Below are 17,113 nucleotides of genomic sequence, written 5' to 3' on the forward strand. Positions count from 1 at the left end.
CAAAGGAGCAATATGATATTGGCCATATCATGTCACTATTTGATTGCATGTGATGTTTATCATGTTTTTGCATCTTATTTGCTTAGAACGGCGGTAGTAGATAAGATGATCCCTCATAATAATTTCAAGAAAGTGTTCCCCCTAACTGTGCACCGTTGCGAAGTTCGTTGTTTCGAAGCACCACTTGATGGTCGGGTGTGATAGATCCAAACGTTCACATACAACGGGTGTAAGCCAGATTTACACATGCAAAACACTTAGGTTGACTTGACGAGCCTAGCATGTACAGACATGGCCTCGGAACACAAGAGACCGAAAGGTCGAACATGAGTTGTATAGAAGATACGGTCAACATGGAGATGTTCACCGATGATGACTAGTCCGTCTCACGTGATGATTGGACACTGCCTAGTTGACTCGGATCATGGATCACTTAGATGACTAGAGGGAAGTCTATCTGAGTGAGAGTTCATTAAATAATTTGATCAGATGTACTTAATTATCATGAACTTAGTCTAAAAACATTTGCAAAATGTCTTGTAGATCAAATGGCCCATGCTCATGTCAACCTCAACTTCAACATGTTCCTAGAGAAAACCAAGCTGAAAGATGATGGCAACAACTATACGGACTGGGTTCGGAACCTGAGGATCATCCTCATAGCTGCCAAGAAAGCATATGTCCTAGAAGCACCGCTAGGTGAAGCACCCATCCCAGAGAACCAAGACGTTATGAAAACTTGGTAGTCGCGTGCTGATGATTACTCCCTCGTTCAGTGCGGCATGCTTTACAGCTTAGAACCGGGGCTCCAAAAGCATTTTGAGCTACACGGAGCATATGAGATGTTCGAATAGCTGAAAATGGTTTTCCAAGCTCATGCCCGGGTCGAGAGATATGAAGTCTCCGACAAGTTCTACAGTTGTAAGATGGAGGAAAATAGTTCTGTCAGTGAGCACATACTCAAAATGTCTGGGTTGCACAACCGCTTGTCCCAGCTGGACATTAACCTCCCGGATGAGGCGGTCATTGACAGAATCCTTCAGTCGCTCCCACCTAGCTACAAGAGCTTTGTGATGAACTAGTGAAAACTATTCCTGATGTATTTTCAATGCTGAAATCAGCGGAGGTGGAAATCAAAAAGGAACATCAAGTGTTGATGGTCAATAAAACCACTAGTTTCAAGAAAGGCAAGGGTAAGAAGAACTTCAAGAAGGACGGCAAGGGAGTTGCCGCGCCTGGTAAGCCAGTTGCCGGGAAGAAACCAAATAATGGACCCAAACCTGAGACTGAGTGCTTTTATTGCAAGGGAAGCGGACACTGGAATCCGAACTGCTCCAAATACTTAGCGGACAAGAAGGCCGGCAACACTAAAGGTATATGTGATATACATGTAATTGATGTGTACCTTACCAGTACTCGTAGTAGCTCCTGGGTATTTGATACCGCTGCGGTTGCTCATATTTGTAACTCAAAACATGAGCTGCGGAATAAGCGGAGATTGGCGAAGGACGAGGTGACGATGCGCGTCGGGAATGGTTCCAAGGTTGATGTGATCGCCGTCGGCATGCTACCTCTACATTTACCTACGGGGTTAGTTTTAAACCTCAATAATTGTTATTTAGTGCCAGCTTTGAGCATGAACATTGTATCTGGATCTCGTTTAATACGAGATGGCTACTCATTTAAATCCGAGAATAATGGTTGTTCTATTTATATGAGAGATATGTTTTATGGTCATGCCCCGCTGGTCAATGGTTTATTCTTAATGAATCTCAAACGTGATGTCACACATATTCATAGTGTGAATACCAAAAGATGTAAGATTGATAATGATAGTCCCACATATCTGTGGCACTGCTGCCTTGGTCACATTGGTGTCAAACACATGAAGAAGCTCCATATAGATGGACTTTTGGAGTCTCTTGATTTCAAATCATTTGACACGTGCGAACCATGCCTCATGGGTAAAATGACCAAGACTCCGTTCGCCGGAAAAATGGAGCGAGCAACCAACTTATTGGAAATTATACGTACTGATGTGTGCGGTCCAATGAGCGTTGAGGCTCGCGGTGGCTATCGTTATGTTCTCACTCTCACTGATGACTTAAGTAGATATGGGTATGTCTACTTGATGAAACACAAGTCTGAGACCTTTGAAAAGTTCACGGAATTTCAGAATGAGGTAGAGAATCAATGTGACCAAAAAATAAAGTTCTTATGATCAGATCGTGGAGGAGAATATTTAAGTCACGAATTTGGTACGCACTTATGGAAATGTGGAATCGTTTCAAAACTCACGCCGCCTGGAACACCTCAGTGTAACGATGTGTCCGAACATCGTAATCGCACTCTATTGGATATGGTGCGATCTATGATGTCACTCACCGGTTTACCGCTATCATTTTGGGGATACACTCTAGAGACGGCTACATTCACTTTAAATAGGGCACCGTCTAAATCCGTTAAGACGACACCGTATGAATTATGGTTTGGGAAGAAACCTAAGCTGTTATTTCTAAAAGTTTCGGGATGCGATGCTTATGTCAAGAAAATTCAACCTGAAAAGCTTGAACCCAAGTCGGAAAAATGCGTCTTCATAGGATACCCTAAGGAAACCATTGGGTATACCTTCTACCTCAGATCCGAAGGCAAGATCTTTGTTGCCAAGAATGGGTCCTTTCTGGAGAAAGAGCTTCTCTCGAAAGAAGTAAGTCGGAGGAAAGTGGAACTTGATGAAGTATTACCTCTTGAACCGGTAAGTTCCTGTGGTGCCTGCACCGACTAGAGAGTTAGCAGCTCAGGAAGATGTTCCTGTGGTGCCTGCACCGACTAGAGAGGAAATTAATGATGATGATCAAGGTACTTCGGATCAAGTTACTACTGAACCTCGTAGGTCCACAAGGACACGTTCCACACCAGGATGGTATGGCAACCTTGTCCTAGAAATCATGTTGTTAGACAACAGTGAACGTTCGAACTATGAAGAAGCAATGGCGGGCCCAGATTCCAACAAATGGCTTGAAGCCATGCAATCTGAGATAGGATCCATGTATGAAAACAAAGTGTGGACTTTGACAGACTTGCCCGATGATCGGCGAGCGATAGAAAACAAATGGATCTTTAAGAAGAAGACGGACGCGGATGGTAATGTTACCATCTATAAAGCTCGACTTGTCTCTAAGGGTTATCGACAAGTTCAAGGGGTTGACAACGATGAGACTTTCTCCCCCGTAGCGAAGCTGAAGTCCGTCCGAATCATGTTAGCAATTGCCGCATACTATGATTATGAGATATGGCAAATGGACGTCAAAACAGCATTCCTTAACGGCTATCTTAAGGAAGAACTGTATATGATGCATCCGGAAGTTTTTGTCGATCCTGAGAATGCTAACAAGGTATGCAAACTCCAGCGATCCATTTATGGGCTGGTGCAAGCATCTCGGAGTTGGAACATTCGCTTTGATGAGATGATCAAAACGTTTGGGTTTATGCAGACTTATGGAGAAGCCCGCATTTACAAGAAAGTGAGTGGGAGCTCTGTAGCATTTCTCATATTATATGTAGATGACATACTTTTGATGGGAAATGATATAGAACTTTTGGACAGCATTAAGGCCTACTTGAGCAAGTGTTTTTCAATGAAGGACCTTGGAGAAGCTGCTTACATATTAGGCATCAAGATCTATAGGGATAGATCGAGACGCCTCATAGGTCTTTCACAAAGCACATACCTTGATAAGATATTGAAGAAGTTCAATATGGATCAGTCCAAGAAGGGGTTCTTGCCTGTGTTGCAAGGTGTGAAATTTAGGTCGGCTCAATGCCCGACCACGGCAGAAGATAGAGAAAAGATGAGTGTCATCCCCTATGCCTCGGCTATAGGGTCTATTATGTATGCCATGCTGTGTACCAGACCTGATGTAAACCTTGCCGTAAGTTTGGTAGGAAGGTACCAAAGTAATCCCGATATGGAACACTGGACAGCGGTCAAGAATATCCTGAAGTACCTGAAAAGGACTAAGGATATGTTTCTCGTTTATGGAGGTGACGAAGAGCTCGTCGTAAAGGGTTACGTCGACGGTAGCTTCGACACAGATCTGGATGACTCTAAGTCACAATCTGGAGACATGTATATTTTGAATGGAGGGGCAGTAAGCTGGTGCAGTTGCAAGCAAAGCATGATGGCGGGATCTACATATGAAGCAGAGTACATGGCAGCCTCGGAGGCAGCGCATGAAGCAATCTGGATGAAGGAGTTCATCGCCGACCTAGGATTCATACCCAATGCGTCGGGGACGATCACTCTCTTCTTTGACAACACTGGAGCTATTGCCCTTGCCAAGGAGCCCAGGTTTCACAAGAAGACTAGGCACATCAAGCGTCGCTTCAACTCCATTCGTGAAAATGTTCAAGATGGAGACATAGATATTTGCAAAGTGCATACGGATCTGAATGTCGCAGATTCGTTGACTAAACCTCTTCCACGAGCAAAACATGATCAACACCAGAACTCTATGGGCGTTCAATTCATCACAATGTAACTAGATTATTGACTCTAGTGCAAGTGGGAGACTGTTGGAAATATGCCCTAGAGGCAATAATAAAATGATTATTATTATATTTCCTTGTTCATGATAATTGTCTATAATTCATGCTATAATTGTGTTATCCGGAAATCATAATACATGTCTGAATACATAGACCACAACATGTCCCTAGTGAGCCTCTAGTTGACTAGCTCGTTAATCAACAGATAGTCATGGTTTCCTGACTATGGACATTGGATGTCATTGATAACGGGATCACATCATTAGGAGAATGATGTGATGGACAAAGACCCAATCCTAAGCATAGCACAAGATCGTGTAGTTCATTTTCTAGAGCTTTTCCAATGTCAAGTATCATTTCCTTAGACCATGAGATCGTGTAACTCCCGGATATCGTAGGAGTGCTTTGGGTGTACCAAACGTCACAACGTAACTGGGTGACTATAAAGGTATACTACAGGTGTCCCTGAAAGTATATGTTGGGTTGACATAGATCGATACTGGGATTTGTCACTCCGTATGACAGAGAGGTATCTCTGGGCCCACTCGGTAATGCATCATCATAATGAGCTCAATGTGACCAAGTGGTTGGTGGCAAGTAACGTACCGATTGACAACGGGAATTGTATATGGGATTACTTGAATCCTCGACATCGTGGTTCATTCGATGAGATTATCGTGGAACATGTGGGAGCCAACCTGGGTATCCAGACCCCGCTGTTGGTTATTGGCCGGAGAGCTGTCTCGGTCATGTCTGCATGATTCCCGAACCCGTAGGGTCTACACACTTAAGGTTCGGTGACACTAGGGTTGTAGAGATATTAGTATGCGGTAACCCGAAAGTTGTCCGGAGTCCCGGATGAGATCCCGGACATCATGAGGAGTTCCGGAATGGTCTGGAGGTGAAGATTTGTATATAGGAAGTCCAGTTTTGGCCACCGGGAAAGTTTTGGGGGTCACCGGTATTTTACCGGGACCACCGGGTGGGGCCACCTATCCCGGAGGGCCACATGGGCTGAAGTGGGAAGGGAACCAGCCCCTGGTGGGCTGGTGCGCCCCCTTGGGCCTCCCCCCGTGCTTAGGGTTGGAAACCCTAGGGGTGGGGGGCGCCCCACTTGACTTGGGGGCAAGTCCCCCCCCCCTTGGCCGCCCCCCCCCCTTGAGATTAGATCTCTAGGGGGCCGGCGCCCCCCCCAGGGCCCTTATATAAAGAGGAGGTAGGGAGGGCAGCCGCACCCTAGTCCCTGGTGCCTCCCTCTCCTCCCGTAACACCTCTCCCTCTCGCTGAGCTTGGCGAAGCCCTGCCGAGATCGCCGCTACCACGTCGTCGTGCTGCTGGATCTCCATCAACCTCTCCTTCCCCATGCTGGATCAAGAAGGAGGAGACGTCTTCCCCAACCGTACGTGTGTTGAACGCGGAGGTGCCGTCCGTTCGGCACTAGGATCTTCGGTGATTTGGATCACGACGAGTACGACTCCCTCAACCCCGTTCTCTTGAACGCTTCCGCTCGCGATCTATAAGGGTATGTAGATGCACTCCTCTCTCTCGTTGCTAGATGACTCCATAGATTGATCTTGGTGAAGCGTAGAATTTTTTTATTTTCTGCAACGTTCCCCAACAGCTTCTTCTATGATCTAGCTTCCTCAGCAGCCTCAGGTTCAAGACCGTATACCTATCCCCGGTGCAGCAAGATGTCATATCCTCAGTTATCCGATCCTACCTAAGGCAGCGGTAGAGGCCATATACGGCGATCTAAGGAGACTTCTTGACGATGTGCTGCAGAGAGAGAAAATGCCTGATCACCTCGGAAAATCCAGGATACCCGCTCTACGTGGTTAACGTGCCGCAGCAAAGGTTGTACGTTGACATATTCCCCGCGGAAAAGTTCTTCCTTCGATTCGATTACATCTTCGACATGTTTCACTTGAAAAAGCTAGATTTTATGTTTGTCTGCCTTTTTGCCTTGCACATGAACCACATCACCAGGATTGAGCAGATACCTTATATCTGTGTCGCTGACCCGTACTTCATGCACGAGGGCTTCTTGGCAGTCTTCCCAGAGCACCATGAATACGCGAGTAACTACATCACCGATTTCATGGTCGCCAATAAGGAGAAGGAGACGATTCTTGTGCCTTATATCATCCCATGTAAGTCATCCGCAGATATCTTTCCTTTGATTTCAATCATTCATTTGCACGCGTGGAGGCTAATTTGAGGTGTACTTATTTTGCGCAGTGACGGGCGCGCCGTCCTCATCATCCTTTACCCACGATTCTCCCATGCTCTTTACTTGGACTCGTCGAAGAGCATGAAGAAAAAGGATTGCGCCTACATCAAGTCTGTTCTCAACAGTGCTATCTTGAGCTACGGCCTACGGGATGGAGAGATCAAGACTAGGAAGACAAGGAACCGCGCTCCCGCCTTCGGCCATATGACCGACTTCTGCTGTATCCAGCAACCGAGTGATACTCTTAGTGATGGATTCTATGTCCTCCACCACATGTTGGAGTACAGATGGGATCAGCAGAACCTTCAAATGTCACCTAGATCCGGCGATGCCCATATTCTGTAATGGGCAAAGAACCTAGGAGATATCCTGGATCATCGACTTCGAGCTGAGTTCTATCACATCCAGCGTGAACTTGCCCAAATCATCATGAAGGAGGTCGTTGCAAAAACATGGATGTTCTACGAAGAAGGGAAAATGTGGCGGGAAGACGTCCAAACACGCGTATCGGCTCAGCGTCTCGACCTGAAACCTTTCTCTGCGCTGAGGGACTATCTCCCTGACTTGGATGGATGGCACGACATGTTGGAGTGATTGACGATATATGACAAAGTGTTCGTTTAGTCCATACTTTCTCTATGACGAAACATTGAGTTATGCATGATGAAACTTTATTTGTGATGTAATTAACCGTCCTCCTCAGCTAGCAATATCACTCTAGTTAGGGCATTTTGGGTACGATGAACTTTGTTATTTATGCTTACGATATGTTGGTTCTATTTTTGCCATGTCTGTCTCTTTCTATTGCTCGACTATATATGGTGCATATCATCGACTCATGTGATGATGTAGTTGCATAGATCATCGATGACGAAGAAGTGCTACGCCAAGAGTATACGACGAGTGGTCGGAGTGTCAGGCCCAGCTGTACAGGTTTCCGAGCGACCGCCAGTAGTTAGTTTAGGTTCACGTTAGTGCGAGAGAGGGATACTAACCGACGCCTCAAGAAGTACTACATTATGTATGATGAGACATGTCGTGTAACTTGTATAGCTATATCGTGATTATGATGTGACGATATGATTTGTGTTGGATGATATGATGAGACTATTATGTGTATGATATGATGATCATATTGCATGTTTATGATATGATTAGAATATTGTTTAAAACATGTACAAAAACATCGCAAATACGCAGAAAAAAAGATATGTTAGAAAATATAGTAGTAGCACTCTTTATAGCTGGATAGGAAAACGCTACTGCTAAAGAACTTAACAATAGCGCTGGTAAGAAAAGCGCTACTGCTAGATAGGTATAGCAGTAGCGCGTGTCAAGCCGCGCTACTGCTAAATGTTAGTTGTAGCGCCGTATCAGTAGCGCGGTTACCTGCGCTACTGATAGCCATTAGACCCGCGCTACTGCTAGGCTTTTCCCTAGTAGTGTACATATGTCTAATGAAGAGTTGTGCACGCGATGTCAAGTAAGGTGTTACCCAACATGTGTGCATAGGAAGAAGAAAATGATGTAATGTAGTCTTTTTTGAGGATTTCCAAATTCCAGGCACACCGGAGCCTAGTCTCTAAAACTTCACTCTTTTCATTACCCGTTTGTCCATTGTCATGGATGCATATAGCCCAGCTAATTACAAAATGTATTATGAAGTCACCAAATAATGGCCTTACAAGAAAGAGGAAAAGACCAACAACATAGAGACACTCGAAGAAAAGAAAGATGTAACATGGCAACCAAGACTACAATATATACTAATAAGCCTATAATTGGCATGTCATCCAAATCGGGACATATATTTATGTGAGATTTAAAACACCTGAATCCAGTCCCTCCCACCCCCACGCTGACAGCGAGTCTCGAAACCAGCATGCTTATGTGCTGTTGAGGTGAAAAAAGACATCTAGACTGACCCACTCATTAGTTATTGTCCTTGAAGCCTGTAAGGAGGGGCTCATTCTTATCATCCCACTTGTTCAACCTTTTATGTGCCTCCTCTACCTGAAGAATGTAGAAAAATTAACCAATACAGTTAAGTAGTGTATTTTTTCAACGCATATTTTTGATCAGTTTGCACCAATCATATACTCCCAAGAAGGTTCTAAATCATGTGATGGAGGAATGATGATGAGCAAGCAACATGTGTGCATGTTATATTTATGACAACATATATGGCGACAATGAAAGCTAGATTGTATCCTTGGTCGTCGGGGAGTTAATTTAGTATCCATCATTTACACTTTTGTACAAAAGAATGGGAATGTAAATTCAACTATCTGCACTATAGGTTTAATAACAAGGAATACCTCTTTCGTCCAGTCCGTTCTTATGGTGACCCATAACAGAATGGCTGTCTGCAAGGCCGTTCCCCCAATCAAACCACCCCAAATACCCTACATGTAGGCATATGATTCCATCAACATATGTTAGAACACATAACTGAAGATTTTGCCATCACGAAATGTATATGAAAATTTATCAGACAGATCCATCACCTTTGCGCCAAGATTGAAGAAAAATCCAAGAACAACACCAAGTGGAACACCTACGATGTAGTAAGAGCCGACGTTCACGTAAGCAACAAATTGTTGCCATCCACATCCAACAGCAACACCTGATGTTTCCATACATGTTAGTAAATTTCAATCATTGTGAATATGTGGTATCTCAAGAGAGAAAATATGCATCACAAAACATGGTAGACTTGTTTCCATCATTTGTACCTTCACTTTTTTCAACTAAGGGCCCGCTCCTCATATTACCCCATTCTTTTCTTGTATTTTGATACTACAAAAACTAATCAAATCACGGTATGGAAACCTACTGTATCCCTAAAATATGTGTTATCTCAGCATGAAATTTTTTGCATCTCAAAACATGATAGACATGTTTCCCTCATTTGTACCTTCATTCTCTTTTTCCTAAGGGCTTGCATCTTGTATTATCAACTCTTTCTTTTCCCCTTTCTTATGCAGAAAGGTAGTACCACGTTCTTTTCTTGTACATAATACTACAAAAACTAATAAATAAATATGATAGAACTATAAAGGAGTAGCCCGGAACTTGGGAGAGGACTTTTCACTATAAATAAATTGGGTTTTTATCATTTATGCTATCAGTTGTGTCCCACTACTCAGTTTTGCCATTAGGATTTTCAACTGCTCCAAAGTGCCATCGCTTCGTTAGGCACATGCTCAAAACTGCCACTGGAAACCATTATTGTGATCTCAAATCTCTTTTGCGTCGTTATAATGACATAAATACCTATGGACCAACATGCCAGATCTCCCGCTATCTCACTACAATCAAGTGTGGGGCCCACTTGATCCCAACAACGTTCTTATTTACCTGTAAAAATATTCGCTTGCTTACTCCTGACAAGTGGGGCCACACTTATCATTGTGAGATAGAGAGAACTAACATGTGGGTCTAGGCTTATTTTTGCCATATAACATAGTCAAGGGGTTTGGCGTGAAAACAACAATGTTAATTGACATTTTTGAGCAAACATCTAACGGAACGATGGCATTTTTGAGTAAACATCTCACGGATCGATGTCATTTTTGAGTAGTTGAAACTTCCCAGGGCAAAACTGAATAGTGGGACACAACTAGTAGCATAAATGATAAAAACCCTAATAAATTTGAGCTATATTTAACACATATGACGTTGTTGCCCCACAAATAAGAGTCTACAGTCATCTCAAATATAGGTGTAGGTCATCTCGCAATACTCTGGTAAGTTAGAATTTAGTAACTATGAAAAAAATAGATTGAATTAAAAAACTGAAATTGCACATGAATTGTAACGTAAAAAAATGGGCTCCTATTGTTCTAATAATGCACCTGCCATCTACCCTTTCTATAATTTTGTACTAACGGGCTAGTGGACAATCAAGAAATCACATGATCTTCATGTAGAAAGTGTATAAAATTACCTGTTAGTACAGGTTGGATGCCACCGAGAACGAGCGTGACGGCGAGAAATGGGCAGAGATCCGCCACCGCATCCGAAACTGCTTCACCATCTGTGAACAAGTAGCTGATGTGGTTGCGAAGGCAAAGGATCACAACAGCAAGGATGGCAGAGATTGTTGCAGAGATCCCGGTCACGACCCACACAGAGAAAAATGCAGACTTCGGGTTGCCGGCGCCAAGCTCATTGCTCACTCTTACACTGAAGTGAAAAGGTATCCATTAGGTAGTTAGAGTACTTACCTAGTTGTCAGTAGTCAATGCTATTGTTTATCAAGGCCTTTCAGTATAGACTTGCAAACCTTGCAGCGGCGTTGAACCCAACTGAGATCATGAACACCCAACCATAAATTGTCATACTGTACCGGCCAAACACACAAATGAAATTTAATCAGAACCTACTCTGAAGATTGATTACTAGGAACAACAGTAAGTCTTAATGTCCAATGATACTCACCATATAGAGAGGGAATCCAGGGCAATCTCAGGGTTGGGGAGCAATCCAGCAATGATCACCAGCACCTGAAAGTACCATGTCTCAAGGCACAACATCACCGCAGACGCGGCGGAGAGCTTGAAGAAACTCGGCAAACCGGAGAAGGCCTGCCAATTGAACCCCGTCCACGTGTGCCGGCATGTCGGGCTGACGATGATGTACACAAATTGCGCGGCGACCATGATCCACCAGCTCACGCTCAGCACCAAGGAGGCACCGAGCAGCCCAAGGCCAACCTTGTATATGAGCACCCAACTCATCAACACATGTAGAATGAGTGTTGCCGTTGAGATGTAAGCACTTGGTAGGACGATGCTCTGCGCCTGCAGGAACTTCTGAATCGGGAAGTTGACAGCGTACGCGAAGATCTGAGGAATCAGGCCGTAAACGAAGATCGATGCGGCACGGGCTATCTCCGGTGACTGTCCCATCAACAAGAGGAGTGGCTCCGAGAAGGCGTACATCACAGCAAGTGGTATGCCAGTTAAGCCCAACAGAACGATAGAGCGTTGTAGGTAAATTCCGAGCATGTCGTACTTGTGTGCACCGTACGCCTGCCCGCAGAGGGTCTCCACTGCACTGCCCATACCTAGCTGCAAAAATGTCTTAACTGTTAGGATTGTTACAAATTGCGTTCTAACTCACTTGTAGCTGAGATTTAAATTAAATTAGGAGTACTGGGCAAAAAAAGGGAAAGACACAACTGGTAGCGGTTATTATTTTTAGAATATGGAATGTGATTATGGTTCACAATGATCTACCCAAGTACACTGTGCCGCAGCAGTACATCTTTAATTCTGTTCCTAATTTGTCTTCATTTAGAGTTTCATAGAGCTTCATCTCTCTTGATCTAATTCATCATTATGAGTTTCATATTGTTCCCTCCATATCCTCTAATTTGTCTTTTTACATAATTTGCAAACCGATTTTGTATTTTCTTAGGAAAGGAGCATGTACACGTGTTTGATTGCTCGGTTTCCAAGCAGACTTCTTATACTGGCAGTATAACACTAAGTAAAATGTACAAAAACATATGAAACGAACAAAATAGCTCATAAAATTAATTAATTGACAAATAAGGAATAGGTTACTAAATAACACCAAAACATCTATGAAAAATAATGGACATTAAACAGTGAAGAAAAAAATGTTGAGCAACAACCAAGGAAACTTATGAAACTCAAGAAGCTCACTGAAAGTTCAAATCCACTTAATATATTGTGTGCGTCTCGCTTGATTACATAGTAGGTGCATCTGGTCGCCGAGTCCAGAATTCCATTTATGTGCAGCGTCCTTGGAAATTAATGAGCACACAACTACAACGTCATGATTCGTACTACAACTAAGTGGGGTCGAAATTGCATTTAGGGTTTAGTTTAGAGGGAAAACATTCCAAATGACATAGGAAAGGCACAACTGGTAGCAATTATTACTTTTCAGAATATTGAATGTGATTATGGTTCACAACGATCTACCAAGGCACATCCTTAATTTTGTCCGTCTTTTGTCTTTATTTGGATTTTAATGGAGCGTCACGTCTCTTGATCAAATTTATCATTATGAGTTTCATATTGCTCCCTCCATGCATGTCTTCTAATTATAAATCTTACGTAGCTTGCAAAATGATTTTGTATGTTTCTTGGGGAAACAGCATGTACAAGTGTTTCCAATAAAACAAAGATTGATTTTCAACTGGTTCACCGTTTGGTGGATGCATGTTTGATTTGCTCGGTTTCGAGGCAAACTTCTTATATAGCAGTAGTATTACACTAAGTAAACTGTAGAAAAATATGTGAAACAAACAAAATAACTTTTGAAATTTAAGAATTATTAAAAAAAGGAAAAAGGTAAGTAACACCAAAATATTCAAGGATTAGTGGAAATTGAACATTGAAGAAAAACTGTTTATCAACAACTAAGGCGACTTATCAACCTCAAGAAGCACATAGAAAGTTCAATGCCTCTTATAATGCGTGTCTCGCATGATTACAGAGTAGGTGCCTCTGGTCCCTGAGTCCAGATTTGCTTTTATGTGCACCGTCCTTGGAAAATTAATTATGAGACAGCTACAACATCATGATTGGCACGACTAAGTGGGGTCGGAATAGTATTTAGAGGAGTTTAGAGGACAAACATTCCAAATGACATGGGACCTTTCTTGAGTAGGGGGACGTATAGGAAAAAAATTATATGAGACCAGGTCTCATATAAACCAGGTGAGACCCGCCCTGATGGATGACATGTGACATTCATAAATCACAAAGCATCTAATCTCTTCCCCCCTGATTTCAGGTGGGGGTGAGGTAGATGCTTTGTGATTTGTAAATGCCATGTGTCATTCATCAAGATGGATCTCACCTGCTAAACCGTGAGTAGTATTTTTTTTCCGGACGTATAGGTGCCGACGAGGCATATCAATCCATCAACCTCACCCATAATCAAATGTGCTTGGATCTTGTCGCACATAGGCGATAAATTGATTGGTTGGTTGGTTGAGAGATAGGACAATGTATAAGCAACGACGACGACAGTCCAAGAATGGCGGGACAGGTCACGTCATTAGACGAGCATATGATCTGCTTACGAACTGGCATATTCATTCTTCAGCTTAGGACTTGGAAACAAACAAACAAATGACGGAGCTGATGATAATTATACATGGTGTAGTACGTACGCAAAAAAAAAAAATGTACTAGTACGTACGTACTGCCTTGACTTAACAGGACACAGCGCACTAGTAGACGAAAGAAACCACTGTAGCACTTATTTAAAAATTAATAAATATACGCAGAGTCCTGCTGTTTGTCTAAAAAATAAGAAGCTAGTGTAGTAAATGCAGAATGGGAGGTGGCATGCGAAAATGCACAATGGAGGAATGTCTCCACAGAGGCCGGATATTTCCAGGTGCAACATACACAAAGCTTGTATCACACGTTCGAGAAAAGTTTAATAAAATTGTAATTTTCATATGTGGGGTAGACAAAAAATAAAGTACGCACATGAAAATGGGGCAATATGTTTTGTTGTTGGGCCGGGGTTTTTTTTTCACAGCTTGCAAATGGTAGTATTTTGGAACGAAAATTTACAGGTCCGTCGCGAATGTGTATTTGTTTTCACAAGATTTTTCATTTTTGATTTTTTTTTTCGAAATTCATGCTTTTGACCATGTTCACACCCGCCATGTATGGCACATACTAGATGGGCCCTGGCGGCACTGCTAAATGGGGAATACAAGACATGAATCACTGGCTTGTGCAAAATTAAAGAAACCACAAGGTTCCCCGCAAAAAAAACCACAAGGTTCACCAAGACACCGCAATAAGAAAAAAGGTTCACCAAGACAAACTAATGCAGAGAATGAAACTAAATGCATACTAGTAGCAGTCATCTACGTACATATAGCAAACCGGCAAACGTACCAGCACCAACGATAAGCACCCCCTAGATGAACACATACCCAGGAATAGGAAACAAAAGAAACAAGGGGCAGGGCGCCACTAATCGCCTTGTAATAATCTAATACTCCCTCCGTTCTCAAATATAAAATATTTTCAATATTTTAATATGATCTGACTGAAATGAGTGAACGAACACACTAATATATTATATATACATCTGAATTAGAAAATAAAATAAAGTATCAAATATCGTTGTCACGCTCTGTTTAAGTGGTGGGTGGGCTTCGGCCATCAGCTAGACGTAAGTATCAGATATAGTGTGTATACTCACCTACCGCCGGACGCATGGACGGTAAGGGTACACGGCCTATCGCCAGCATGTTTGGCGGTAGGCTAGCGCTACACTGACGTGCATAAGTTGCCTACCTTCAGGGTCTTTGATGGTCGGCTATTATATCCTAGCCCAAGAATCCTTGGCGCTAGCAAAAGGTTCAGATCTCGAAATACTTTTGGATGTGGGTTAAACCCGGCAAACTTTAGCGAAAAGGTCAAAACACGAAAATCGGCCGGTCACATCAGAGTGCATACCCGGGTCGACATCTATCTCTTCTAGATGGATGGATGGATGGAGAGGCGCGCGCGTCGCTTTGGACCATCTTCACCCCCTGCCAGGTGCACGGCCCAGCTAGAAAGTGAGTAGGCAGGACGGGGCCACGGGGGCAGTGCCAAGTAGCCATGAATGACTGGCTTCTGCCAAATAGGACTGCCATGTGCCATCGATCTCTCGCGAAGGCCAGTACTAACGACGTCATAAGCTACTCTAATCCTGGTTTAGCAGAATCTAATCCACAACTTACTGTAACAGGAAAGAGTATTTGGTCTAATCTAAGCTGTGGATGTGTTTGTACTTTGTGGCCATCAGCTTGCCAGCAGGAGACTGCGTGCCTGCAAGATCCACGGCCGTCGGAGAGCATGTGCTCTCAAATCTCGCCGATCTTCCGAACATTTCGATCTACCCGAGCATGCATGTGCTCTCATGGAGCTCTCAGTAAATGGGCAGAGAAACACAGACGGGAGGAGCTAGAGAGTCCGCACGTAGCATGAGGCCGTAGGCGAAGGTCTGGACGCCGGTGTTGCCGAGCGAGGCGGCGGCGAGCTCCAGGTTCCCGAGGTGGCCGGAGAAGATCTGCGTGGACATGGACATGACGTAGTTGATCATGTACACCACTACCGCGGGCGCCGCCAGCCGCGACAGCAGCCGGAGCTCGACCGCTCCCGCCGCCCACGCGCGCTCCGCCAGCGGCGCCGACTTGTCCGTCAGGATGCTCTCCAGCCGACCCGGCGCGTCATGCTCATGCTCGTCCCCGCCAGCCATGATGCTCGTAAGGGTTGGTAGCTAGGAGAAGAGAGATTATGGCCAATAGCTACTAGCTAGCTCGTATATATGGTGTATGTGCGTTGACGCCCCGGTCGCCATAAATATTGGGTTAGGCTGTTTCGATTGGTTTCTAACAGTTACTCCTACTAGCTTGCTAACAGTTGTTGGTGCATTATTAATACTAACAGGCTACATCACGCAGGCCTTGATTCACGCTGACAGTGGGACTCCCCACGCTCTGGCTCTGGCTCTTGCTCTGACATCACCACGGCATGTCTGCTTTAGACTACCCACAGTGAAAGTAACATGGGTGGTAACATTACACATCTCTCGGCAAAACAGATAATGTGGCGGATAATTAATAAGAAAAAAAAAAGCATGTGCTAACATAGTTAGTTACTGTAACATCACACATAGCAAGATAATATGAACCTAAAACCTACTCCCTTCGTTCATAAATATAAGTCTTTTTAGTGGTTTCAAATGAACTACAACATACAGATGTATATAGACATATTTTAGAGTATAGATTCACTCATTTTGCTTTGTATGTAGTCCCTTATTGAAATCTCTAAAAAGACTTATATTTAAAAATGAAGGAAGTAATAAATAAAGTGTTGCATGACACCACGCATATGCTACTCCCCATTATAAAAATAATAATATAGACGAATAACATATGCATGTTACTAGTTTAAGTTACTATCCATTGTCACTAGTCTTACAAGTCATTGAGGTTCGCGCGGCCGCTGTGGCTGGGCCACTTGCTGACAATGGTAGCTGGCCGGTGGTGACGGCCTCTGCCACTGCCACACCGGCGCCAGCCCTTTCAAGGCGATGGGGGATCCGGTCCAGACCTAGCTCAGTAGTCCGGTGGCTCTGCTTCATCACCCGATTGATGCGTGGGGGAGTGGGTAGGTATTAGGTAACTGCATGCATGTGGGGCGCTAGGATGCGCGTACACATGGGAAAGAACATGGACTTCGTTTTAGCCAGCCTTATGATAGTAGCTGGGCATACATCGCACTAGAAACACTGATCAAATGGTAGGGGATCTTATGTTAACTAGTACTCCTC

General features: G+C 43.8%; 1 protein-coding gene across 2 annotated transcripts in view; it reads right to left on the minus strand.

Moving 5' to 3' along the window:
- Positions 1-8,354: 8,354 nt before the first annotated feature.
- LOC119278750 (protein DETOXIFICATION 40-like) overlaps positions 8,355-17,113 on the minus strand; it is a 14,461-nt gene continuing 5,702 nt past the window's right edge. The window contains exons 1-7 of one of the 2 annotated variants that reach the window (XM_037560093.1): positions 15,754-16,053; positions 11,222-11,849; positions 11,067-11,123; positions 10,728-10,966; positions 9,286-9,404; positions 9,097-9,183; positions 8,355-8,791 (exon numbers count right to left, since the gene is read on the minus strand). In XM_037560093.1, the coding sequence (XP_037415990.1) occupies positions 8,711-8,791; positions 9,097-9,183; positions 9,286-9,404; positions 10,728-10,966; positions 11,067-11,123; positions 11,222-11,849; positions 15,754-16,033 (1,491 nt within the window). In that variant the 5' untranslated portion in view covers positions 16,034-16,053 and the 3' untranslated portion in view covers positions 8,355-8,710. Of the gene's footprint in view, positions 8,792-9,096; positions 9,184-9,285; positions 9,405-10,727; positions 10,967-11,066; positions 11,124-11,221; positions 11,854-15,753; positions 16,054-17,113 lie in introns of those variants that run through there. The other variant, XM_037560094.1, reaches the window with a different exon arrangement.

Source organism: Triticum dicoccoides, chromosome 3B (assembly GCF_002162155.2).
Source record: "Triticum dicoccoides isolate Atlit2015 ecotype Zavitan chromosome 3B, WEW_v2.0, whole genome shotgun sequence".
In the NCBI taxonomy this organism is placed as follows: Eukaryota; Viridiplantae; Streptophyta; class Magnoliopsida; order Poales; family Poaceae; genus Triticum; species Triticum dicoccoides.